The sequence below is a fragment of the Helianthus annuus genome, chromosome 16 (genome assembly GCF_002127325.2).
Source record: "Helianthus annuus cultivar XRQ/B chromosome 16, HanXRQr2.0-SUNRISE, whole genome shotgun sequence".
NCBI classification, from domain to species: Eukaryota; Viridiplantae; Streptophyta; class Magnoliopsida; order Asterales; family Asteraceae; genus Helianthus; species Helianthus annuus.
The window spans coordinates 131127166-131155016 of NC_035448.2; the positions used below are offsets into that span (position 1 = coordinate 131127166).

At 40.1% G+C, this 27851-nt stretch overlaps 2 protein-coding genes and 1 long non-coding RNA gene across 3 annotated transcripts; 1 reads left to right on the plus strand and 2 right to left on the minus strand.

The window, feature by feature from the left end:
- Positions 1-4119: 4119 nt before the first annotated feature.
- On the minus strand, positions 4120-7571 carry LOC110917996 (WEB family protein At1g12150). The gene is made up of 4 exons (XM_022162401.2): positions 7320-7571; positions 5368-6886; positions 4610-4662; positions 4120-4260 (listed from the first exon to the last, which is right to left on the minus strand). Exons 1-4 carry the CDS (start codon positions 7569-7571, stop codon positions 4120-4122), a joined length of 1965 nt encoding a protein of 654 aa, XP_022018093.2.
- A 4639-nt stretch (positions 7572-12210) lies between these two features.
- Positions 12211-16178, plus strand: LOC110919614. Its single transcript, XM_022163883.2, has 4 exons — positions 12211-13120; positions 14485-14925; positions 15015-15450; positions 15548-16178. The coding sequence occupies exons 1-4, from the start codon at positions 12262-12264 to the stop codon at positions 16176-16178; spliced, it is 2367 nt and encodes a 788-aa protein (XP_022019575.1). The 5' UTR covers positions 12211-12261.
- A 4528-nt stretch (positions 16179-20706) lies between these two features.
- On the minus strand, positions 20707-21220 carry LOC110918241. Its single transcript, XR_002581164.2, has 2 exons — positions 21140-21220; positions 20707-21039 (listed from the first exon to the last, which is right to left on the minus strand). It is a non-coding gene; the product is annotated as an uncharacterized LOC110918241 (long non-coding RNA).
- Positions 21221-27851: the final 6631 nt, after the last annotated feature.

The following is a 27851-nucleotide window of genomic DNA, read 5'->3' on the forward strand; positions in this document are numbered from 1 at the left end:
TGTGCTGCAAGTTAGGCTGAAGGGGGTCTCGTTGTTGCTTGTCTTGGGCATAGTTCGATGTGCCCAAAGGACGTTTGGCAACTATTCTACTCAGGAGATTCCCTCGTAGCCTAACCTTCTTTTGATTCCATCCAGCAGACTTCTATTTGCCCTTCCCACTTGGCCGTTTCCTTGGGGGTGTGCAACCGATGTAAAAATTTGTTGAGTCTGAAGCTCTGCACACCAATCTTGTAGGACCTTATCCGTGAATTGTGTTCCATTATCGCTCAAAAGATATAGCGGCAATCCAAATCGGCAGACTATATGTTCCCATAGGAATTTCTTGGCATTTTCAGGAGTTATCTTGGCCAATGGTTTTGCTTCGACCCACTTGGTGAAATAGTCGATTGCCACAGTTAAATACTTTAGCTTTCCTGGAGCCAGCGGGAATGGCCCCACGATATCAACCGCCCATTTTTGAAAAGGCCATGCCGTCGTAACAAGAATCAAGTTGTTTTTAGGGCGGAGTGTCTGTGGGGCATACTTTTGACGGGTGTGGCATTTTTTGAGTTTGCCTACCGCGTCGTCATGCATCCCGGGCCAATAGTACCCAACGTTTTGGATCTTAGCAACGACTGCCCGGGGTCCGGCGCGAATGCCACATATACCAGCGTGTATTTCCTGGATCAAGTACGTAGCTTTCGATGGGGATACACACCGTAATAGCGGTCCCAAATACGACTTCCTATATAGGATGCCAATGTGTATTTCGTATTGTAACGCCTTTTAATGTTTTAATGAATGGCAAAGACTTTTCAGCATGTCTTGCCAGGAACCTGTTTATAGCGACTAAACGCCCATTCAACGCTTGTGCCTCTTTCAAAGTTCAGGGTGATGGCATTCGTGTTATTGCGGTTATCTTTTCTGGGTTGGCTCTAAAGCCATCCCGGGTGACCACCACCCCCAAAAACTTTCCTTCTTCTACCCCGAATGAACACTTCTTGGGGTTGAGCTTGATGTTATACTCTCTTAATTTTCGAAAAGTTTCCTCAATGTCCTCGAGCATTTGTTTTTCTTCCATGCTCTTGATTACTAGGTCATCGACGTATACTTCCAAATTTCTACCGATTTGCTTCTCAAAAGCTTTGTCCATGAGTCGTTGATAAGTGGCCCCAGCATTACGTAGACCAAAAGGCATTTTGGTGTAGCAGAAGATGCCTATATCGGTGTGAAACGCATTTTTTTCTTCATCTTCTCTTGACATCTTGATCTGGTGGTAACCCTTATAGGCGTCTAAGAAACACTTGTACCTAAAAGGGACCAAAGAGTCAACTTTGAAATCCATCTGGGGCAGCGGATAAGCGTCTTTAGGGTAAGCCTTGTTTAAGTCTTTGAAGTCAATGCACATTCGCCACATGCCATCTGGTTTCTTGACCATAATGGGGTTTGATACCCATGTATAATATTTCGTTTCCCGAAGGATTCCAGCTTCAACCAACTTTCGTACTTCTTTTACTACTGCATCTCTTTGATCGGGGGCCATGCTACGTTTTCCCTGGGCCACCGGCTTGATGCCTGGGAGCGTAGCTAACCTGTGTTTCGCCTTATCCCGGGGTATCCCGGTCATGTCAGAATGTTCAAAGGCGAAGATATCGGTGTTCCTACATAGCAATTGTTTCAAATTGTTTCTAATTTCGGGAGAGAGGTTATCTCCTATTGTAACTGTCTGCTCGGGGTGGCGTGTGCTCAAAACCCACCTTTCTGGACCGGTTGCACCTGTAGGTCCTTGCCGACATCTTTTGGTATCTAATACTTCACCCACCTTATCCCGGTAGACTGTTGCAACCCCTCTTGGCGTGGGGGATTTCATGAATCCTCATGCTGTAGATACAATAGCGTCTAGTTTCCCTTGAGTAAACCTTCCGATTATTACATTGTGGTAGGATTCAGCACATACCACAAGGAATGTGAGGAATATGGTCCTTTCGCGAGGGGCAAGTCCGAATGTTACCAGAAAGGTGATTTGGCCGATTGGGTCAACCTTTTCTCCAGTGAACCCCTTTATAGGGGCGTGTACTGATTCGAGCAGCTTTTTATCTTCCGGTTGCATTCTGTTGAAGCAGTGTTCATAGATTATATCTTCGGAACTCCCAGTGTCTTACAAGATCCTTCTCATATTGTAGTCACCTACAGTGGCTGATATGATGAGGGGGTCTGTGCTGAGGTGTAAATCCTCAACACGTGGTTCGACTGTCATGGTTGCCAACATCCAAGACTCGAGCGTGGAGAAACTCCGTTTCGCTCCCTTTCCTTTATCGACGTATACCATGTTTAGCTCCCGCTGTCTCTTGTCCGCCCCTTTGTCCGCATCTTCCTCGCTAGGGGGCGGACCCTGCTTTATATCTCGAACCAGGTGAGCCAGCTTCCCCGTCTTCACATAATATTCGATTTGCTTCTTCAACTGATAGCAATCGTTAGTATCGTGGCCACTGCCCTTGTGATATTCACAGTATTTGCTGGCGTCTTTATTAGGCGTGTCTTTCAATGGCTTGGGAGGGTTGAGTTTTAGGTTCTCAGAGGCTAGGATTTATGCCAGCGTTTTACTCAGGTTAGGGTATTCAGACCTTGACTTGGAGGAGGATTCGTTTCTTGAATACGAGCTCCTGGACCTGTCATATTGTGAGTCTGACCGGTCGCTTTTCTGGAACCTATCTCCTCTATTCTTGCCTTTGGAGTTCCGCTGCTCCCTATCGTCTTGGCTTTTTTGTGCTTCCTTTTTCCTGTTAGCAGCATGACTGGCCGCCACCGTCTTTTCTTATGTTACGTACACTTTAGCTATTCTTAGGATTTCGTCTATGGTTAAGGGCACGCCATCCCTTCCATATAATGTCCTTAGCAATTCGTCATCGTTTACTCCTTGTAGGAAAGCACTGCAAGCCAGATCATTTGTTATACCTGGGATCGCCAGGCTTTCTTTATTAAATCTGACGATGAAACTCTCCACCGTCTCGTTGTCTCGCCGACGAATATGGAGGAGTTCGTTTCGATCTTTTGTGTGTCGCCTTTGTTGACTGAATTGTAGCTGGAATTTGGATACCAAATCCTCGAAACTATCAATTTCCGCCACAGGTAGGCTATCCCACCATACTCGTGCCGCCCCTACCAGCGTTTGAACAAACATCTTGCACCAGAGAGGCATAGGCCAGCAGGCTACCTCCCCAGCACTTTTGAACAAATTTAGATGGTCGTCAGGGTCGCTCAAACCATCATATTTGCCCACTGTCTGGGGCATCTTAGGTTTCTCCTTGATCGGGGCTTCAGCGATCCTTCTTGTAAATTCAGACCTGAAGGTAGCGTCCGCAGGCTTGTATGGTCTGGTGAGATCGTCATCTTCCACATTGATAGGTTGTACGTGTTGAGTCGCCCCACCCTGGCTTATTCCTTAGGTAACCGGGGGCTGGGATGTGGTGATGTTGAGTGTGGAACTAGGACCCCATTTTGAGAGAAACGAGGCCTTGATGTGTTACCCCTGTCACAAACAGGTTCCGCCGTAGGCGGGGTCTGACCATAAGTTGGTTGTGATGTTGGAAAAGACCACCAGGGTGGCATATAGGCCGCGTACGGCGGTTGCTGAGTATAACTTTGTGCCGCCATCTGAGATGAGTATGCCAGGTTATTGTATGGGGGTAGGTACCCATAAGGAGGTGCATAGTAGTACCCTGGGAAATAGGCTTGATTCCCAGGTGTGACTGGAGCGTTCATAATTCCAGCAGGCATGATTACCGGTTGATAGGGTGGCGTGGACAATACTGTCGTAAGTGCCGCTGAATACAGCAGTGGCATAGCGTACGTGAGAGGCAGCTGATAATACTGGGCCATGCTCATTTGCTGTGTAATGTTTCCTGGACCCGCAGAGGTGATAATGGGCATGGTGCTATGACATATAGTCTGTGCACTTGCCGTTAATGCTGGGGTAGAAGCAATGATGGTTGCTGTGGTTGGAGCCACCGGTCGTAGTTGCCATGACCGTAATTTACGGTGATGTTCAAAGTGTTACGGTAGGAGTTGTCTGAGTTACGGTGGGAATTATCTGAGTTTCAGGGCCACCGTAAATTACGGTGTTACGGTGGCCACCGTAATTTACGGTGGACCCCTGAAACATGTGCCTTGTTTCTTCTTTTGTTCCGCACACGACCCGTTCATCTTCAAACCTTCCAAAGCTGCATTTTTCTCCACTTTAAGCCGCCAAACTGCACCTGAGACATAAGCAACAGTAGTTATCTAATTCAAGATAATTACTCACTTAAATGAGGGATAACTTGTCTTTTTAACATCATAAAGGGTTGTCCAATGGACCACCCGTCGTATAAGAGAGAGGGTCTACTGCTGCCACCCCAGAAGGGACGATTGATGCCCTCAAAAAAACCGGTGGTGCTTCTGCTTCAAACTCCTGGTCCAAAGACTTGGTTACGGCGGGTGTGGCCGGCATAGTGGTAACCACATAACTCGTCATCAGCAGCGAATTACTGGTTATTACTGCTTGGTTTGGTGTTGTTGTCGTGTTCTGATCGCTTGCCATTGGGTTACCGAATGGTCCCACGTCGGATGGCGCCAATGAGGAAACACTGACCTGAACGGTAGGCTCCGAGTAGGACTTCAACTCTTGGCGATCCGAACCACTAACTGCAAAACAGAACACCGTTAGGACTCGTTACAGGAATGGGGTTATTCCTGTAACCACCCTCCGGCGTGAGAATAAGTCTCGGTTTGGGAGTAAGAGAATATGTGTAGAGAGAGAGAGAGTAAACGAGAGCAGAAGTTGCGTACCTTTGATGTTTACCTCTATTTATAGTTTACCATTAGGGTTTCCTCTAACTTAGGATAGACTCCGATAAGTTAGGGATTTGCATGATCTTCCCAAAAGATTGGGGATTTGGTTACGTGATTTATCCATGCAGAATAGAAGATTCTAGAATAGACATGTGTAATTATGTATTTATAATAAAATAATAGGTAATGACCGGGTCAGGTTAGCCATTCCGGGCCATACCTCGTCATGAACATAGTATGTAATGGGTCAAGCTCATATAATATATAATAAACATATGACGTATAAATAAATTTATCTTATAACTATGCCTTCAAAGCTTTATCTAACGCTAAACATATATAGCTCTAAACATAGTGACCAAATGTTGTCAAACAACAATGAAATCTATCTGACTATATATAATAATGAAGTTTTTCATGAACCTATATAAAAGTTGTACTTCATCTTCTAGAAATTTAAAGTTGTACATGATTAATGCTAATAATCACTTTGTTATCCACTAAAATAAATGGTGACAAGAATACACCAAAACAAGTCAGATTAAGACAAATGCTAACCAGTACCATTATTCTGTTCACTATATTTCCACTTCTTGAGTTCACTTTCAATTGCCTCCTTTGCTGCTTCAGCCATTTCAGCCATTTTTAAAGCATCATTAAGTTTAGCTTCAATTTCCTTTCTTTCTGCCATGCTCTTCTCCAGTTTCTCTAGTGTCAATCTCTCTTTTTTCTTAATCGTTTCCACCTGAGACATCGCGGTTGCCACTTTCGCATCAGCTGCTTTCGCTGCTTCCTCGACTCTCTTGTTCAAAGCTTCGTATTCTTGATTTGTCAGCCTGATCTTATTATCATCCTTGGCAGCATCTTTCTTTGAAGTCTTGCTTTTTATTTGCTCGTTCGCAAGCTCTTCTGCGACTTTCGCCTTTTCGAGCTCTCTAAGCGCAACCTCTAGCTTTTCTTCTGCTTCCTTGTTTGAAGTTTCGGAATTTTCTGCTTGTCTTTTCAATGTTTCTTCTTGCTTCTTCAACTCTTCTTCTTCTTTTTTCGCCTTTTCGGCTTCTGACATTGTTTTTTGTATCTTTAATTCTAGTTCATTGATATTATTTGTTGCTTTGGTTAATTCTGTTGTAGCCTCTTCTATTTGCTGTTTAATTTTGTCTAACTCAACTTGTTGTTGCTCCCTTTTTAAGTCATCCCCCCTTAACAAAGTGATATCCCTTTTCACTTTATCAAGCTCCTGTTTCAATGTTTCCACCGTCGCTCTAACCAAAGACTCTTCCTGTTTAACTTCATCAAGTCTACGTTTCGCTTCATCTACTTCTAATTTAGCTTTATCCAATGTTGCCATATCTGCAACGCGGACCTCGCGTAACTGTTCTTCTAAAACATTAATTGCTTCAGTTGTTTCTTCTAGCCTGTCTCCTAAACTTCTTAGTTCTGAAAGTTGATGTTCTTTTCTCAATGACTCAATTTTCATGTCTAGATCTTCCTTTGCTTTTTTTATTGATTCTATTCGTGCTTCTTTTTCATTCATAAGATTAACATGTTCTTCGTGCGCCTTTTCAGAAGCAAGATTAACCTGGTGAAGGGTTTCACGCATATTATCAACATCTTTGGAGAGTTCAACCATTTTCTGATGGTTAACTTTTGCAGCATGTTGTGCATCTGCAGCCTGTTGAAAAGCAGCCAACTTAGCTTCTAAAGCAGCATCGAAATCTTGTTTGAGGGTAGTGAGTTCTTGCTTGATTGAAATAAGTTCGTTAGCGGATGTTTTATACCGATTTCTTTCATTATCAACATCTTCTTTCCATCCATCATTTACTACTTGGCTTTGGCTTGCTTTCGACAGTTCAAGTTCTTGAACTCGAATCTTTGCAGCCTCTGTTATCTCCATGGCTGATTGCTTCTCTTCACTTATCATCTCTAGCTTGTTAGTTAGCTCATGCAATGACTTATTCGCCTTTTCTAAGTCGCGGCGCGCTTGAGCTTTTGTACTTTCTGCACTTTTTATAAGCTCTTTATACTTGTCAAGCTCCTTCAATGTCCAATGTAGTTGTGCCTCCTTCTCCAACACCCTCTGTCAATATGCATTTTACCATATTGAAATCAAAATTTGATATGGGACGAATAACCCAATTAACGAAATCCTATATGGATCGATGGGAGAGTGGTAGACTTAGTGAAAAAGTGGTAATAAATGTCATATTGATTTTGAAGATTTACTTGAAATTACATTTAGTAACAAAATCTTGAGTTGTCATCAACTCATGCTATTTATCAGTTGTCCCATTAATTCTTGATAACTCATATCATCTTCTAGTTGTCAATTTAGAAACAAATGCTAGAATTTTCCCTAGAAAATGGAGTTCCATGTAATGGTTTTTGTATTCAGTATTCAATCAGTTTTCTTTGGAAAAACATCTTTGTTTATTTTTTTGTTTCCGTTCTACGTCAAAAGACACCACCAACATTGTGATCCCATGGCTACATGTGTTTGTATGTAGACATACCTCCTCACCGGTTTTTCTAGACATGGTTCTTCCTGATTTAGGTGATGCTTCTCCAAATAAATTGACAGCAGCCTTGACAGATTGGAAGGGTGCACGCGTATCGATCTCACCAACAGCCGCTGCATTAGGTGAACTTTTGGGAGAATTTGTTGCTTTTCTTGTAGTGGTTGATACCCCTGGAGAAATTGAGATTTTGCTTGGAGTCGGAGAAGTTGCCACATTTTGGCGAGTTCTTACTTGAAAACCAAACATTACTTCCTACTAGCTATCCACCTCTATGATATGAACAATACGAAAATAAATATTATCACCAGTGTAGAAGTCCAAAAAAGGAAACAAATACTACATATGTACCACAAACTTATTTTTTTGGAAGAGGGCATCCCATCAAAAGGGGTAGAAATTTGGACTTGTATCTCGAGGGGGTGATCGCCGGTAGCATTGGCGATTTATCCTGAATGGTATTAATGTTCGCTAGAGATGGTCGTTGCAATTGGCGGTCTCTAGCTAGGATTCCAACTAATTGATTGAAAAAAATGTTGCATAGAATGCTAGGGATCGCCAACAGCAGTGACAATCTCTAGTCAACATCAATCCATCATATCCATGATGGATTCAAGTCCAATTTTCTAGCCCTTATGATGATTCTTTATGTGGGGTGTTAAACTAAATCGTTTACACAAGTGAAATCACAACACAAAAACTCCAATTTATAATTCTTGCTTAATAGCACTTGAACAAACAAACTTAAAGCTATGAATAACACACACCACTCACAGCCAATGCAATGATTCGTAACAATAAAAAAGAGGAACACAACACAATTTTCTTCTATTATTTTCGACTTATGATAAATCCGACAAAAGGAATGAAAAACATATTAGAATCAGTTTGTATTATCCATGATTTAATCCTACTCAAATTCGAAAACATATAATTTCAATATGAAGCTAATACCAGATAAACATTGAATATGAAGCTAATACCAGATAAAAAAAGTTTGTTAAATAATAAAGTAATTACTATTATTATCTATAAATTCTCCTCCAAGCCACCCCATGGGAATTCCGAAATATCAAATATCGCCCAAGTTTAATATGGAAACTCAAATAAGGATTCAAAACCAAAAGCTTATTTTGGTGTTATTTATATTTCACATATGAGCATGCTTTCGGAAACTAATCGATATGTGGGTACCTCGACGACTGCTTTGTGTCTCGGTGACTCTTAACTTTCTGGGTCCGATAAGTAAACTAATCATTCACCTTTCATCCTGTTCTATGTAACGAAATGCAGCATCCTGGAAAAGAATGCAAGCCAAGAAAACAAAAGGAATCAAGACTTTCTCTTTATATATCTATCTATCTCTCTCCTTTGAGTAATTAATCAGGATGATTGAAATGGGAGAGATGTGAATAAGAGAAGGGTGGTGAAAGAAGGTGAGTCTGCTTTTGTGGGAGAAGGATGATAATATGCATGAACAACAACAACAACCTCAAAATTGTTCTTTTTTGGCAAATCATTAAGGTGAGAGAGAGAGAGGAAGAGGGTGTTCTTACTAAATTTAGAAACATCATTCTTGTATTGATGTTTTGAAAGAAACATGCCAAGGGGGAGGAGGACGATCATGAGGTCTGGAGACACTCTCGGGTATTCATTCAAATTCACAAATGCAATTTTACATATTAGTTGATATAATATTGTTCTACCCTTAAAAAGTTTAACATTAATTGCTTCATCCCTATTTTCTAAGAGTGTAAAGGGTGCATGTCTAATGATATAGGACAAACTTTCCATTCACCCAGTCATATTTCTCCTCTCATTCTCCTCTTTTTCTCAAAACACAAGGGGTGGTTTCCCCCAAATCATTAAAAAAAGGGTTATTGGATTTTAATAATTTTAAGTTTCACCTGTTGGTCGATAATAATCTCAACTTTAAAAACTCCCTCCAATGATCCCAACTTGTAAAAGTTTGGCCCCCATTGATCATTTTCAAACATATAAGAATTTGGTCTCCTTAAAAGATTCAAGTGCACCTGGAGACTCCTTAATTGATTTAAGTACACCTATGTTAGAAAAGGATCAATAGGGGCCAAATTCTTACAAGTTGGGATCGTTGGAGGGAATTTTCAAAGTTGAGATTATTATCGGCCAATAGGTTAAACTTAGGATTATTAAAATCCGATAACCAAAAAAAAACATGTCATTGGTTGAGAAGATACTAGCCCCACCACTTAACCCTCTCCCTCATCTTTGCGGCAAGCGGCAACTCTTCCCCGCAAAATTCTTTACCGAGTGGCAAAAGCTTGATGGCGGTGGACTCCCCGTGCGGCAAAAGGATATGCCGTTTCCTTTGCCTAATCCACCACTCACACGCTAAACAAAACAGTTTTTTTACATAAGTGTATATTATCGGTTACTAGTTATATCATTTTTATTGTTACATTTGAAATATCATAAACTATAAGTTGACATGTGCTGCACCAAAAACATCTTCATGCGTGATCATGGCAACGCGTGGCCATGTCAACGCGTTATAAGTCGACATTTGCAGCACCAAAAACATCCTCTCATATTCGCACACTTGGACACTTGTGTCTCTCGGCCCAAACTCCTTCCGAACCCAAACCGAGCCCAACCCAGCCCCTTTGTGTACAAGTATGCATGAGGGTATACGCATTCTATTCCTTATCATTTGCAAACCCTAACATCCTTTTTCCTTCCTCTCGAGGTCGACGACAGCCATCCCCATCTTCGAAGCCTTTTCTCTCTCGGACTAGCACATCTCTTACACTCTTTCGGTTAGTATAAGCATCATCGTTTGGTTTACTTTTCCTGTGTTCTCGATTATGTGTTTAAGTGTGATTAATGTTAGTGTGTACGAAGAAAAACATGATTTAGCATAGCGTTTATAGATTGATCATTAGGATGTGTTGAATGATTGATATGGGTGATTTGATAATGATTTGAATGAAATCGAAGGTTGTCATGATGAACTGATAGATCGGGTTTAGAGTTAGATTGAATGTCAATGAACTAATTGATCAAAGTTACATATTCGAAAGACAATTTGTGATCCATTAGAATGCTAAATGTAATGATAATTACTGTTAATGATTTAGTGATGATTTTAGAGTTGCGTAATGATGAAAAACTGTCTAGAATGTTGTTTGAATCGTTTTGAATGTGGGTGATTATAATGATAGTTACGGGATAATGATTAGGGTTCATGAACTTCAAACTTTGTAACTGTTTGATCGGATTTGGATGGGTGCTTGTTGTTAATTGTTGTTAATGGAAAATAAACTAATAATTAGGATTTATGGGAATTTATGTAAATGGCTGTTAAAATGTATAAATCATGGGTAACTATTGTTTTGGATCCCTGATTCACTGCAAAGGGATAATGACCCCGTACACTCCCAATCGCACACTACATGAACCGCACACCATTGTGCTGCACAACATACTTGTACTGTATATTCAAAGGGTGAGGGTATTGGTACATCCCCCAAAAGTAATGACACCCCCCCCCAGCAGCCCCATATAAGGCAATGAGGGTTGTATAGGGTTTGAGTGCATTAATTATGTCAGAAAAAGTAAAGTTATACGACCCTCATTGCCCTATGAGCGCTGTATTAGAAAGGTGGTAGTTGGAGCATTAAACCCTATACGCCTCTCATTGCATTATACACTGCTCATTGGTACTATAATCTCTGAATTTAAGGTATATTGCTGACAAGACAGCTGAGTTCAGACTGAAAAGGCTGAAAAGGTGATCCGCATATACGCGCTCATGGCCCTATACGTTGCGTATTGTTTCGAATTTTTTCCTTTTACCCCAAGCTTACGGGATTTATGTAATACAAATGTTCAAAAATCCCAAAAAAGTGATGAAAATGATAAAAATTTTCAAATAAACGGTCTGGTTAAATTAGATTCGAATCACGATGTCAAATTGGGACTTTGGATATTTTTTTAATTTCGAATGAGTCATATGTCTCCGAAAGCGTTTGGTTACCCGGCGTTGATCGAGGTGAGGAGGAGGTGGTTTCCGTGCGTCCGCAACACGCCGGAACTTACCATTCGCATCAGGAAGGGAGTGTGCGGTCCGTGGTGCCTGATTTGAACCAGGTAAAAAATTCATATTGTCGTTTTTGTTATTTTAGTATAACCATTAAGTTGTTTCAGGTCGTAGAGGAGGCGGGACCATCTTACGTGGCTCAAAGCTATCCGCAACAGGAAAAACATGCATACGAGACTTACCATTCCCATCAGGAAAAACAACGCAAGCTGAAAAAGTCCGAGGAAGGTGCTTTTGACATCGAGGAAGACGAGAACGAAATCGAGAAAGGTGTTACACACTTCGAGGAAAGTGATCAAGACGAGGAAGATGGTGGTGGCTGGGATGATGGTGGTGGCTGGGACGATGGTGGTGGCGGGGACGATGGTGGTGAAAAGGACGATGGTGCTAATGACCCGAAAAAACAAGGAAAGGTATAACATTACCGTCACTTACGTGTTATTCATTATGTATAATGTTTATTAAATTTTAGACAATTTTGATTTTGTATACGTGTTATTCGTTATGTATAGGTTTATTAGAAGGGTGCCTATTAGAATTTAGAAAAAGTTGATTTTGTTTACGTGTTATTCGTTATGTATAAGGTTTATTAGATTTTAAACAAATATAGTTTTAAACATAGTTTTAAATTACCGTTGTTTCAGGTATTTGCGACACTTCACGAGTTAAAGAATTGGGCTTACAAAACAGAAATTGCGAAAGGTTACGTCATTGTGACCCAACAAACGGTAACAAAAGGTGAAGATTCGTCAGCAAGGACAGTGAAGATATGGTTGCAATGCGACCGTGGAGGCACATGCAAAAAGTAAAGCAACAGTTCGGCGTTCTGGTAGCAAGAAGATTGGGTGTCCTTTTAAAATGATAGGGAAACTAGACGCAAGTAGTGGCAATTGGAGCTTAGTGGTGAAGCAAAAGGATCATAACCATGAGCCTGCGGTATTTCTCGAGGGTCACGCGTTTGCAAGAAGGTTGACCCCAGACGAAGAATTATTGGTAGAGAGACTTTATATTCAAAACATGGAGCCTACGAACATACATTTAACCATAAGAAAACAAAACCCACAGAGCGTGTGCATTCTACGAGACATACAAAACGTGATAAAAAAGATTAAAGTCAAAATGTACGGTGATCGGACTCCAATGCAGATATTGGAGCAAATGTTGCATGAAGGAAGGTATGTTTACCACACCCGGGTGAATCCCGAAACAAATGCGGTCGAGGAGGTTTTTTTTGTTCATCGGTACTCGTACGATATGTGGCGTGCTTTCCCACATGTGTTGATGATTGATACCACTTACAAAACTAATGAGTATAGACTTCCGTTTGTTCAAATTGTGGGTGTGACATCGACACACAAGTCGTTTTGTGTCGCTCATGCTTTTATCTCTAAAGAAAAACAGGATAACTTCTTGTGGGTCCTACAGAACCTCAAAGGATTGTTGGAAGAGGGTATGGAACCGCGCGTGATAGTAACAGATTGCGATAAAGCTTTGATGAATGCTTGCGATAAACTATTCCCAAAAGCATCCAAATTGCTATGTCGGTGGCACATCTCACAAAATATTCTAAAACACACCAAGGCAAAATTTGCAACGGCTGAAGAATGGAAAATATTCAAGCTTTCTTGGTCTCGATTGTGTAATTCTCCCACTGAGACGCTATACAATTATAACTTTGAGCGGCTATTTACGCGACTGACTGACGACCATAGATCAGGTACGTATTATATTACAAACTATAGGGGCCTATTTTGACATTTTATGAAACTATAAGTTGAGGGACTTGTTTGTCATTGTTTGAAACTTGCTTAAAAAATGGTTAAAACCAAGTCCAGGGACTAAACTGTCATTTATTGAAAGTTATAGTCTAGGGGTTATTTTGACATTATTTAAAAGTACAAAGTATTGGGCATAAAATGTAATTATTGAAATCTAAAGTAAAAGGGTTGAAATAGCCTTGTTTGAAACTTATTTTAACTCTAAAATCTTAACCAAGTTAAATGTTGAATAAGAAATCCTTAAAAAAATTAACTTAGTTAACTATGTTAATTAGAATAACAAAAATGGTTAAAACTAAGTCCAGGGACTAAACTGTCATTTATTGAAAGTTATAGTCTAGGGGTTATTTTGACATTATTTAAAACTACAAAGTATTTGGGCATAAAATGTAATTATTGAAATCTATAGTATAAGGGTTGAAATTGCTTTGTTTGAAACTTATTTTAACTCTAAAATATTAACCAAGTTAAATGTTGAATAAGAAATCCTTTAAAAAAAATTAACTTAGTTAACTATGTTAGTTAGAATAACAAAAAAGGGGGGTTTCTTGTATAACCCGCCCCTTAGCAAGGATCGAACCCGGACCACTCGTGTAAAAGCACCCCTTCTTTACCAGTTTATCCTCCTGTCCAGGAGCTGATATATACCCTAACATTAGTTGTTTTATACTTTAAAAAAGAAGTTAACTTAGTTAACAACGTTAATTAGAATAACAAAAAAGGGGGGGTTTCTTGTATAACCCGCCCCTTAGCAAGGATCGAACCCGGACTACTCGTGTAAAAGCACCCCTTCTTTACCAGTTTATCCTCCTGTCCAGGAGCTGATATATACCCTAACATTAGTTATTTTATACACTTCTTAAAATCCAACCGGGCACATACCTTTTATTTTATTTTTTACGTTTTTTATCGCTTTTATAAAAACTAACATTTTTATAAACTCATATACATCAAACCTGTTTTACTAAAAATATAAACTATAATTATTTCCGGTTTTATCTAATTATTATGAATTAAGTTAGTTTTAATCTTATTAAATTCAATAAAAATAGTAAACTAATTTTATAAAACCTGAAAATTTTTATATAATTATTTTAACATCAGAATGATGTTCGAAAATATAAAATTGATATTTTTCCCAAAATTCGATTTTTAATCAATTTAATCCAATAATTACATAGTTGTATTTGTTTAATTAATTATTTAAAAATAGTTAATTTATCAGAAAAAATTTGTTTCAGCCTTTGGTTGGGGTGTTACAATACAAACATTACAAATCGCTATATTCTGTTTTTTTTTTCAGGAGTTTTGGACTATTTGTATACTGTCTGGCTACTACCCTATAAAGAAAAGTTTGTTACAGCCTGGACTAACACAAGCCCTAACTTTGCTCAACATACAACCAACAAAGTTGAAAGCCAACATGCTAAGTTTAAGAGATACCTTAAGGGGCCAAACAGCTCGCTCCATAGACTTGTGTGGCTTGTTGACAAAGTTGTAGAGTCACAACGCATACAAATAAACCTCACTTTTCAGGATAGCCGGTCCTTGAAAATGGGGGACCACATGATATCATTCTTTGATAACCTATGTGGTAATGTTTCCCTGAAAGCACTAGATTTGTTGCTTGTGGAGAAGAAAAAGATACGTACGTTGCTCGCAGCAGGGGGGACTTGTGGTCATGTGCTTTTTACGAGTTGTGGGTTGCCATGTGCTTGTCGGATGGAGTGGTGGGAAAATACAAGTAATAAAAACAGGCTTCAACTGCTTATTCTACTTCATATGAATACCCACCCTCCGCCCTCATTTCTAACTATTGTTTTTAAAATACAGATTGCAAAATTCCTCTTGCCGCCGTAGACAAATTCTGGACAAAACTAGATTTCAATGCTGAAGAACTTAAGGAAGACGATAATAATCTTTGGGAGGAAATGGACAGAGTCATGCAACAACTGAAGGCGCAACCACCGATAGTGTTAAAAAGTATGTTGTCGAAGATAAAGGAGGTGGTGAATCCAAGTATGACTGACCATCAACCGCCTGAGGTACAACAAGATACTCGGGGGCGCCCAACCTCTAAAGCACAACAAAAAAAGAAGGAGGAGGTTGCGAGACGTAAAGATACCCGGTCCGAAGCAAAAGGCAAAAGCCAAAAGAAGGACGAGGACGCTCAAAAGCCAGCAGTGCAACGCAGTCGTTCAAAGAAAAATAAGGCTAAAAAGACAGTTGAAATTATAGATGAAGATTTTCCACTGTTGGTGGGGGATAGGTACGTCAACAATCATTGACCTATATAATATCCTACGTACTTCCATACATACATTTTCCCTGATAAAGATTTTCCACAATATATTTTACAATTACAGGTACAAAAACATGATCGATCGTTTTAAGGACTGGCTTCCATCTATGTATCGAAGATACATAACACATATGGAAGATGCCCAGCCTGACGGTAACTGTGGGTTTCGATCGGTGGCTATGGGTTTGGGGTTGGACCAGAATGCTTGGATGTGGGTCCGCCAAGAGCTACTGGATGAGATGTTCATTAACAAAGCCCGGTGGATGCCTCTTCTTGACTCTTTTGATCCGGGATTTTACACTACAGTATATCGACCAATAAACTGGTTGCACGTGGAACCTGCACCAATGGCATGCTGGATGTTCTTGCCATACGCCGGATTGTTGGTGGCTCAAAAATTTGGTGTGGTTGTTCAACATTTAAGCAATGGTGTTTGTCAAACATACTTTCCCATGTTTGATGGTCCGGCGGAGGGCCATTCTGTTCTTTCGATTGCCTATGTGGAAAATGGCCATTTCATCATGGTTAAGTTAACGGATGATGGTCCGATGCCTCCACCGAATGGACTATGGAATATGTATCGAAGTACTGAAGCTATGGAGTGGGTGACAATGTACATGTCTCGTCTTTCAGAGGGTAAGAAGTTACTTCGTAGTAATAGAAGTGTACGAAGAGACTTTATTAACTTGTTGTAGGTTCTCGTTGTAACACGTAAAACTGTTTAATCGTATTATTATGTTTTATTTTTTTATTTTACATTCTATTATCTTTTGAATATAGTGTAAGCAACATTTATTTTATAAAAAATGTTAATTACATTGTTTTATAATGTAAAAACACTTATTTACATCACTATTTTTATTAAAAGAAAGGCATCATATGCAGCATATTGGGCAATGAGAGGTGTATACCAGCCTCTATATGCCGCTCATAGCACAATAAGCGGTTGCTGGTAAGCAATCTATAAGCCACGTATTGGCCAATGAGGAGTGTATACCAACACAAACAACATTTCAGCTCACTAAAGAGGGAAAACTAGATCAAAATCAATTCAAACACACACACACACCAAAAACACACACAACTCTCTCCCGTATACCATTTCTATCCCGTATCGAACCATACGGTGCGAATTTCCACAAGAGGTTAGTAACATCTTCATCTTTCCTTTTTGTTATTGTTTTTTTACGGTTTTTTTTTTTTTTTTGTTTATTCTGAAATATTTTGGTTGTGGTGTTTGGCGGTAGAGGTGTTTGACGGTGGTGGTTGTTAGAGTGGTTTAGGTTAGGACGGTGGTGGTTGTTAGAGTGGTTGAGGTTAGGACGGTGGTGGTTGTATCTATGGGTTAGGGTTTGACGGTGGTTGTGGGTGGGCTGTGGTGGTTGTGGGTTGGCTGTGGTGTTTGTGGGTTGTCGTAATTTTATTAATATTCTGACAAAATATTAACTTTTAGTTGTTGCAGATATGTCGTCAGATGAGGAACAACAGGCACCAAATGGTGGTCCGGTATTCAATCCGATGGCCGAGGGTAATTGTGAGCAGTACGATTTTTTAGACTTCCCCAGCGCAGTATGGAATACAGACGTTTTGCCAAGTTCCGGGGTATGAGAGTGAGGCAGCAGAGGGCGTTGTGTTGGGACGTGTTACGGGAGTGTGACGAGGAGCAGAGGGCCCGGGGTATAATCGGGGAAAATAACCCGTGGGATCGTATGTTTTCTTATGCGGCTGGGCCTTCTTATAGGCCTATGGTGGTGGAGTTCCTCTCCACGTTTATCTATCGACCACGGCCTGCTGAGCAGCCTAACTCAGATATGGACGATCCGATGGTGGAACCACCCCATGCCGAGGTAACTTTCTGTTTATTCGGGGAGCGACAGAATATGTCGCTGCGTCAGTTTGCTTTGGCCACCGGATTCTACACTGATGAGGAGTTGGTTCAGGATATTTATACCACCGCGATCACATCTATGCCTGATGATCAGTTGCTTGCTTGGTGGCCCACCCTCTGTGATGTACCCTTCGGTCATAAGGCCCGTGTCTCGTTGATTACTGACCCACTCGTTCGCTACATACACCGTTGCATTGCCACGTCGATATCTGGGTGTGGCAAAAGCAACGAGTGGGTCACGAAAAACGACCTGTTCTATCTTTACTGTTTATTCACGGGGACGCCGTGCGCCCTCCATCGCTGCCTGGCGGAGTATTTTGCCTCATTTTCCCGACGTCAGAAGTGTGGCGGATTGCACGGAGGGGCGTTCATCACGCGTATTGCCCAGCATTGCGGTCGGTATTTTCCATTCATCGGTGAGTTGCCACCGCCTGCCCCTTTCGAGTATTTGGGTATTAGGACGATGAGAGGGATGAACTTGGCGGTGAACTTTCCGAGCATTGGTTATCGGTTTGTCGGTGAGAACGATCAGATTTTCGTAGCCCAGCCGTTAGTACATCAACATCTGTTGGACGCTACGGAGGTGGATATGCCTCATGTTGTTGATGAGCCTGTTGGAGAGGGTGACGTCGAGCCTGAGGTGGAGCAGGGGCATCCGCAGGAGCCGCCACAGCATCCTCGGCGCGTCTATCATGCGGTGAGGTTGCCTCAGTCCACTCAGCGTCTCCTCGAGAGGCTTGTTGCGGGTCAGACGGCTGTGATGGGGAGGTTGGCGCTGCAGGATCGGCGGATGGACCGGATGGAGGATATGATGGAGTGGATGATGGCTAGCGAGGCTGATAGGCGTAGCGAGGCGGGGTTGCCGGTTTGAGACCCGCCACAACCACGAGTGTATCCGGGGTCCGGCTCGGAAGCCGACCCGTCCCGCACGCAGGCAGGCCCTTCCGGCACGCAGGCAAGCCCGTCGGGCACGCAAGCAGGCCCGTCTGACACGCAGATGCAGTTGATACGTTATGAGAATAGTGGTTCTGATGACGGTGATGAGGAAATGGCTTAGGAGTAGTATTTATCTGTTTCGTTTGGTTGTATTTTGACGTTTAATGTGGTTGTACGAACAAATATTTATTGGTCTTTTGTTATTTATGTTTAGTTGTATGCCCGGTTGTTTTTGTATAAACCTTTAATCTTTTATCGCATGTATGGATGGTAACATGTTTAATATTTTATCAGCATCTATGTTGTATTTTGGGTTTAATGTGGTTGTACGAACAAATAGGTATTGGGATTCTTATAACGAAGGGGTATATTGGTCTTTTTTAAAGGTATTGGGATTCTTATAACGAAGGGGTATATTGGTCTTTTTTAAAAATGCTAAGCATGTGCAGAAGGGGTATAAACGGTTATAAGAATTTCAGGGACTGGAGTTGAAAAATTAGAATTACAGTTAGTTTTTAATAACTGTGCAGGGACTGTTCTTGTGCAAAACAAACCTCAGGGACTGGATTTGAAAAATTATAATTACACAAAAAAAAGGGAGGGTCCTTCTTTATCGGACCGGCCTCCCATGGGATTCGAACTCATACACCTCGCATAGAACACACAAGCCTTGACCAGTTTATCCTCCTGTACAGGAGCTGATAAATTGGTTATAGTATTTCATTTATACACTTCATACACTTTAAGGTGCTCATTGAACCATACGGCTCTCATTGAACACAAACACTTTCCCAACTTCAATAAAGGGGTAAACTAGATCTAAAATTTGAAAACTTACCCTAAAACACCAAGAACACACACACAAACGCTCTGGACCACACGATTTTCACAAGACAAACTCTGGACCACACGATGAAGGTTAGTTTGTATTTCAAATTTTATTGCTTAATCTTCAAACTTTTTTATATTTTGGTTTTATTTCCGCCGTTTGTGGTGGTGTTGGGGTTCACGGTGGTGGGGGATTGGTGGCGGTGGGGATTGACGAAGGTGGGGGATTGACTGTGGTGGGGAATGGTCGTGGTTGTGGTGGTGGTGGTGGTGGTTGACGGTTGTGGTGGTGGTGGTGGTGATGGTTGTGGTGGTGGTGGTGGTAGTGGTTATGGTTGTGGTGGTGATGGTTGTGGTGGTGGTGGTAGTGGTAGTGGTTATGGTTGTGGTGGTGGTGGTTGTGGTGGTGCTGGTGGTGGTTGTGGTGATTGACGGCTGTAGTGGTGGTGGTGGTGATGGTTGTGGTGGTGGTGGTAGTGGTTATGGTTGTGGTGGTGGTAGTTGTGGTGGTGGTGGTAGTGGTAGTGGTTATGGTTGTGGTGGTGGTGGTTGTGGTAGTGGTTATGGTTGTGGTGGTGGTGGTTGTGGTGGTGGTGGTGGTTGTGGTGGTGGTTGTGGTGATTGACGGCTGTGGTGGTGGTGGTGGTGGTGATTGACGGCTGTGGTGGTGGTGGTGGTTGTGGTGGTGGTGGTGGTGATGGACGGCTATGGTGGTGGTGGTGGTGGTTGTGGTGGTAGCGTAACCCTACCCGACTCCCAGCCCGACACGTTTGTCGGGTCTAGACTTATATCATCGTTTTTTTTTAAATGTGCATATGTTATTTTTATTATTATATTTATTATTTTTAACAATATATTTTCGGATGTCGGGTCTAATGCTATAATTGTATGTTTTATTAACAGGATATCGAAAGTCGATGTTTTGACGGTGGTGGTAACGTAATTCTTATGAAGAAGTACACTGCGTTCATATTTCAGATTCAAACGCTTAACTGCGTTCGTATTCCAGATTCATGCACCGGAACGTCCACCAACGACAATGCTTCTGCACCCACAGTCTGTGACGGTGGAAGTAGATATTTACCGGTGACTGTGAGGGTGAACTGGAATGTTCTTCCACCTCTACCAATGACAATGCTTCTGCATCAGCAACCTCGAGGGGTTCTTCATGTTCTGGAACCGGTTACTGAGAATTCTTCAGCAACAACGAGGGAGTGCCAGATCAGGTCGAAGGTTTACCATGGAACACATCCTTAAACTTGATAACAGCAATATGGTGACCGAATAGAGATCTGAATAACCGATACAGTTTGCAAGAATTTAATAATATGTAACAGTTAGCGATTTAGGGTTTAGGGTTCAGGGTTTAGTCGTTACATTTTGTATTAAAATGACATGTTTTGTGTATTAATATAAAACGGTGTTTCGTGTACCCAATAATTAAAGACATTATAATAATTGGTAAATAAAAAATTTGACATTTTATAATACACAAAATTCATTTCATAAGATATAACATCGTTTTTTTAAATGTGCATATGTTTTATTATTATAAGTTGCATAAACTCTCAAGACATAACATTCCGCTAAATAACCAAAATACGAGAGTCATTACATTCGTTTACATAAGTTGCATAAACTTAAATACGGCTAACGACAAATACAAATACGGACAAAAAAAACAAAATCCAACAGATTATCAAACAGGTGTCCCTATTAAGAACGACCCTTGGATTTTTATTTTCCATTTCTGCTACTTGCTCTTTATACATTCGAACCTCCTCTCTCAAAAACTTGACTTCGTTTTCAAGTAATGCTTTCGTATCCATCAAACCTCGGATGACTTGAACTGACCGAGGACACATGGGAGGGTCGATCCACGCAAAGAATTTGCACCGAGAACGCTGAAACCGAAGGCGAATTAATATATATCATTACCACTATACAAACCATAATGCATAAGTTACAACAACCATTATATCAAGATGTTTTTAAAGTACATACCAATTGCACGCAGGTGTAAAATTGACGCCCAGGATTAATATCCATCCAAGATGTTTTTATCCCAGCTTGCCTTCCACGTCTACACATAACCATTGTGAATGTAAAAATGGATATGGATTACACTTTCTCGTACGTAATATTAGAAAAAAAAAGAATCAATACGCCACTCATAGCACAATGAGATGCGTATAAAGTACAAAATCCAACCACTTTTTCAGATAAAGTAAATACATATGCCTCACATAGTGCTATGAGGTCCGTATAAAAAAAGTTAGGTGGTGTATATGCCTCACATTGACCTATACGGTCGTATACACTGACACCTTTTCAGAAAAAGTAACCGGTTACCCTTTCTTTAACTAATTTATGGAGGTTAAGGCTCATGCTTAGTCAGATATTCACCCAACTAGATCCCCAAAAAGTTCTTGGACCACACGAGACCAACGTTGGACCACACGATGAAGATCCGGAAGTACACACACACGCACAGATTCTTTGTCTCTCGTATTGTTATTGCTCTCGTGTCGCTCCATACGCTCGGAGTATTTAAGGTTTGTTCGTATTCTGTATTTTTATGTTTAATTTTCATTTTTTCTCTGATTTTGGTGGGTTTTTGTGGTTGACGGTTGTGTTGTTTTGTGGGTGGTGGGCTGTGGTGGTTTTGGGTGGTTAGGTGGTGGTTGACAGTGGTGGTGGTGGTGTTGTGTAGTCAGTGGTGGCTGTTGTGGTGTTGTGGGTGGTAGGCTGTGGTGTTTGTGGTGAGGTGGTGGGATGTGGTGGTTGAGGTGGTGGGTTGTGGTGGTTGAGGGTGGTAGGTTGTGGTGGTTGACGGTGGTGAGGTGGTGTTGTGTTGTGGGTGGTAGGCTGTGGTGGTTGAGGGTGGTAGGTTGTGGTGGTGGTGGTGTGTTGTGGTAGTTGGGATGGTGGTTTTGGTGGTGGTTAGGTTGTGGGTGGTCGGCTATGGTGGTGGGTGGTCGGTTGTGGTGGTGGTAGTGGGTGGTCGGCTATGGTGGTAGTGGGTGGTCGGCTATGGTGGTGGTGGGTGGTCGGCTATGGTGGTGGTGGTGGTGTTGGTGGTGATGGTGGTGTTGTTTGTTTATTATATTTTACAATATAATTTCTAATATCGAGTCTAACACTATAATTCTATGTTTTTTAACAGGATATCGAAAGTCGGTGTTTTGACGGTGGTGGAAACGTAATTTTTATGGAGAAGTGCACTGCGTTCATATTTCAGATTCATGCACCGGGACGTCGGTCTAGGGTGAGGTGCTTGGCGGTAGGGGATGCATCATCCGACATCAATAGCCAAGTCACCCGGTGTAGTCTTGATAGCATCTACCGACGCGCGGCAGTTCCGTCACCGGCATCTACCGACGCCTTGTAGTTCCGTGACCACCATATACCATTACGCGTCTGAACCGGCTTTTAAACCGGACGAAATCTACGAAGAAGCTGTTCGATTTCACGGTTTGTTTGAGAACCTGATTCAGATACACAACGGTCTCTTTGCTTCGTCCACTAGAACTATTTGTGTATGCATTCTTTTGGTAGTTAACAACCAAAAGAATGCATACACAAATAGTTCTAGTGGACGAAGCAAAGAGACCGTTGTGTATCTGAATCAGGTTCTCAAACAAACCGTGAAATCGAACAGTTTCTTCGTAGATTCCGTCCGGTTTAAAAGTCGGTTCAGACGCGTGATGAAATAACTGATTCTATTCCCAACTCACGACATTGCCTTGTATTTAAAATCTCAATTGATGAAGGGTTTGTCATAAGAATAGGTTCATCAAATCGAGAATCAACTTCTTCATCATATTTTTCATGCATTTCCATTAGCCACAGTTGTACGAAGAAACTGTTCGATTTCACGGTTTGTTTGAGAACCTGATTCAGATACACAACAGGTTCGTGTGAATCTAAGTAATAATATGTAATAGTTAGCGATTTAGGGTTTCGGCTATGTATTGTATTAAATTTTGTATGAAAGTGTTGTGTTTTGTGTTATTTTATCAAACAATGTTTACTTACATTTGCGTTTTGGATTATAGAGAATTTTACGTTTTATAATAACACTTGATAAAAAAAATGTAGAAGTTTTATAATACTAATTAAAAAAAATGGTGACGTTTTATAATAACACTTGATAAAAAAATGTAGAAGTTTTATAATACTAATTAAAAAAATGGTGACGTTTTATAATAACACTTGATAAAAAATGTAGAAGTTTTATAATACTAATTAAAAAAAATGGTGACGTTTTATACTAAGAGTTGATAAAAAATGTAGAAGTTTTATAATACTAATTTAAAAAAAGTTGACGTTTTATACTAACACTTGATAAAAAATGTAGAAGTTTTATAATATTAATTATAAAAAATATTGACGTTTTATAATAATAATTAACTAATAAAAATGTTGCCATTTTTCTAAATATATTAAATAAAAAATGACATTTATATACCTTCCTTTTATAACAATAAATAATAATAAATATAAATGTTTATATTTTTTTTATTTTAACAACAATTTAAAAAATATATATATAAAGTTTTTTTTAAATAATATTTCATCCCAATGAAAACCCACACATCCCCCCCAATTTTATTCCACACAAAAGAGCCAATGATTGGGCAATCATTGGCTGACACCCAATCATTGACAATTAATAGGATGTGTGAAAAAGTAACCAAAAAGTAAACGTATAGGGCAATGAGGGGCTTATCAGGTGGGTCCATTTTCAGGCGTATAGGGCAATGAGGGGTGTATAGGGTTAGGGGATGTGTGGATAAATTTAGGGGATGTGTGGATAACCAGACCCTATTCAAATAAAGCACCTCGCACACAGATTGATCGCACACTTGTGATCGTACAAGTGACTGTTGCACAGGGTACAAACCTTTCATGCATGACGCACGCTATCAGGTGGCCGCACACTCCCTGTCACGCCGCACACCTGATAGTGGGCCGCATACTTACTTGGACTTGTAACTATTTTGGCTATACATAATTAATGGGCCGCACGCTGACCCCCAATGGGCCATGAACGAAGAATGAACCGCACAATGTATACCGGTCGCACACTTGAGTGCGGACCGCACACTCTTTAAATGGGTCACATGCTAATGGACCGGACACTATTTATTTGGGCCATGAGTTGTTGGATCGCACACTAGAGTGTACGACTGAATTGCTGTTCATTTATGTGAAACACGAAACATGACTTCTTTTGTATTGATTCCTAGAATACGTGTATTGATACATGATTTACTTGTATATGAAACTGATTGTTAAATGGTAACCACATTAGGGTTTGGTTGACCAACTTCGAACAAGTAACTTAACTTACCGAGCAAACCTAAGGTGAGTTCACTTCTCTTTTACAAGCATGCGTCCAGTGGGGACAAACAAACAAACAAACAAACTTACATCCCTGTAGGGAATACTTGACACACTTTTATCCCTGGAGGGGATACACGATAATTGTTTTCGATGTTGGATAATACACTCAAATCTATCACGATAAGTCCCATCTTACTACCGAATTAGTTGCTTGGAGGGCAACGGGGTTATTAGTGGATAGCGCTATTAGGTTTGGCACCCACACGACATACCTGGATAGGACGGGCGTGAACTAATGACCTTAACCACTCGACGAATGTTGATAGGCATTGGGTAAAGGGCAAACAAACAGCCGTCTTGCGGTATCAAGTTATTATTAACATGTCTTTAAACTAAACACTTGGTAACTAAATGTTTAACAAACTGTGAACTCGCCAGCTTTATGCTGATACATTTTTTCTGCATGCTTGCAGGCCGATAGGTACATTGATGTGGGACTTGCTGTCTGGGAAGCTGGAGTGATCATGGGTCGTGGCACTTGGATAGACGCCTAAAGTTGAAATGTTTTCTGATCATCACTCGTTAAACAATATTTAATGCTTCCGCTGAACATATTTGATTTCTAAACTGATGTATGAGTTACACTATTTACGTTGAATGGAATTTCTATTAATATTTTACTTATAGTTCAGTGTGATTAGTGGCTAGATCCTGGTACGTCACACGCCTCGCGGGGGTTTCTGCATGTGGTATTTTGGGGGTGTGACACACTGTGCTATCAGTTTTAACTTATGATTACCCACCAGAGAACCTAGTTGTTTATCTCTCTGATGATGGTGGATCTGAGTTAATGTTTTATGGTTTGTTGGAAGCTTCTGCTTTTGCAAAACATTGGTTGCCGTTTTGTAGAGTTTCGACTTGAAACAAGATCGCCAAACGCCTGTTTTTCGAATATTCGAGGAGTAAATGAGGCGGTTGACGATTTGCAGTTTCCACATGATTGGTTGTTGATAAAGGTTTGATGTTTTTGGTTAACTACAATGGCGAAGCCTGACCCAAATGACGGGGGGTCGAAAATGTATATACCAAAAAATTTCTATAGAACCGGGGGGTCGAAACGTATATACCCAAAAATTTCTATACGAAAACTACATATATAACAGTACTGAGCGAAAAGTTCAGGGGGTCGGGCGCCCCTCCCCGTCCCTTCTATACTTCGCCACATATCCTCTGTTTCGCCCACGAAAGATTAATTGAATCATAAAAAATTTGGAGCGTGACGTGCAATTAGATCCATTTTTGGGAGGGATTCAAATTATTATTATCAATTAGAAGAATTTATGGTTGGCTTAGTTGGACTACTACATTGAAGTATCTAGACTCCGTTTAAAAAAAACACCAAGTGGTAATATATCTATTTTATATCATTAAGGATTCTTATTTTTTTTTTAAATCTTTTTTTGTAAGTAGAAGTTTTTTCAAACTCTGAAGGGATAACAAAAAGAAGTGGTAACGGGAGCATTTGCACTATATGTGCAAATCAAAATCGGGCGGATCTTTACCCAGAGTAGAGCATAAACCTAAAAAGATTAAAGAGGCCCATTTAAGAACAAGAAAATGACATCGTGATTTGGATTGGATCTCGATGAAAGAATCCATCAATGAGAAGTAAATTGGATAAGTTTAATGAATTCTTTTTTTTTATATTATACGTTATAAGGGAAGGAAGACAAACTCGTATTTAGTGAAAAATCAAAGAAAATCCTATTATTATAAGTTAGAAGGAACTTGCTATAAAAAAAACAAAAAAAAAACATTGTGTTATAAATAATTAAAGATATTATGATTATCAATTCCTAATATAGTCCAACTTGTTCTCCAAGTCTTTTCCACTTATAAATACTCAATGTATTCTAATGTAAAAGATGCACCATTAATAATAAACATTTCCTTCTCTCCCAATTATTTTTCTCATCTTCTTGCTATTAGGCTTGTTTATAACACGTTATCAGCGCGTTTGCTTTGGATCACACAACATAAGGTATATCATATTCTCTAATTATTTTATCATTATTCATCACACTCATACATAATCCATATTGTAATTCAAATGATTGTGGGTTGTGTTAGAGATTTATGTTATTATTCTTTTAAATTTCTCAAATAACTCATATTGTAATTCATACAATTTTGAGACTATCAAAATTTATATATATTATTCCAATACGATTAGCAATTATGTATTATTAAATAACATTACGGGTTTTTTTTTAAATAGTTATAATGCACCTCATCAGAGTATTATATGTATTATATATTTTTTTTTTTTGTAAACCTTAACCTACTATATGATACAGTATATGTTAACAATTATATGTTCAGTATATAGTGATTAATGATGTAACATGTTATTCAAATATGTATCAAATATTTAACTATTATATACTATATATTAATAAGACAAAAACACTTATTAAATATCTATTTAATTATGCATATATATATATATATATATATTTTGTATAAAACACTTAACATTACATATATTTAATATCACGTTATGTGTTATATTTTAATAGAGGCAATTATATATTGTACCATTATTATATATATATTGATGTAAATATAGTATATAACATTAACTATTATATACTATATATTAATAAGACAAAAACACTTATTAAATATCTATTTAATTATGCATAAATATATATATATAGGGAGCCGCTAAAATAGGAATCACCTCCAGTTGTAAGAACCGCGAGAACCACTCTCAACCAATCAGAATTTGACAACCCAAAGGGTATTATGGTCATTTACCCCATATGACTAATCTCTCTATCTCTCTTCATTAATTGTAGCAGGTTTATCTCTCCTCTCTCTTTCAATCTTCTCTTTCATTAATTGTAGCAGCTTTATAAAGTCCATAGCTTTCTCCACATTTTCATCTGTCTTCATTTGAGAAGAACCCAAAAGATGCAATCCTCTCAAAACCTCTCATCCACTCCTTTCATCCGACCTGCTTCCGACAACAACCACCAGCCAAAACAACCCCCCCCCCCTTCTCATCTCTTTCATCCTGCTTATGGCGGTGGGTTCTCACGCTTCCGACAACAACCACCAGCCAAAACATACACCCCGACGAAACCCAAAGCCCCACCGCCACACCCCCCACTCCGGCGGTTACAGTTGATGTTGAAGCCCCTCATCCGCCGCCACACCCCCACTATGAATCTCTCTCTCTCTCTCTCTCTTCTGCGACACTCTCTCCCACTTTCTCCATTTTTCTGTGTTTGTAGGGGAAATCGGGATGGAAGGAGTGTGCAGATGTAGGATCAGTGGGTGTTTAAGGTTTTTCTAAGAAAGA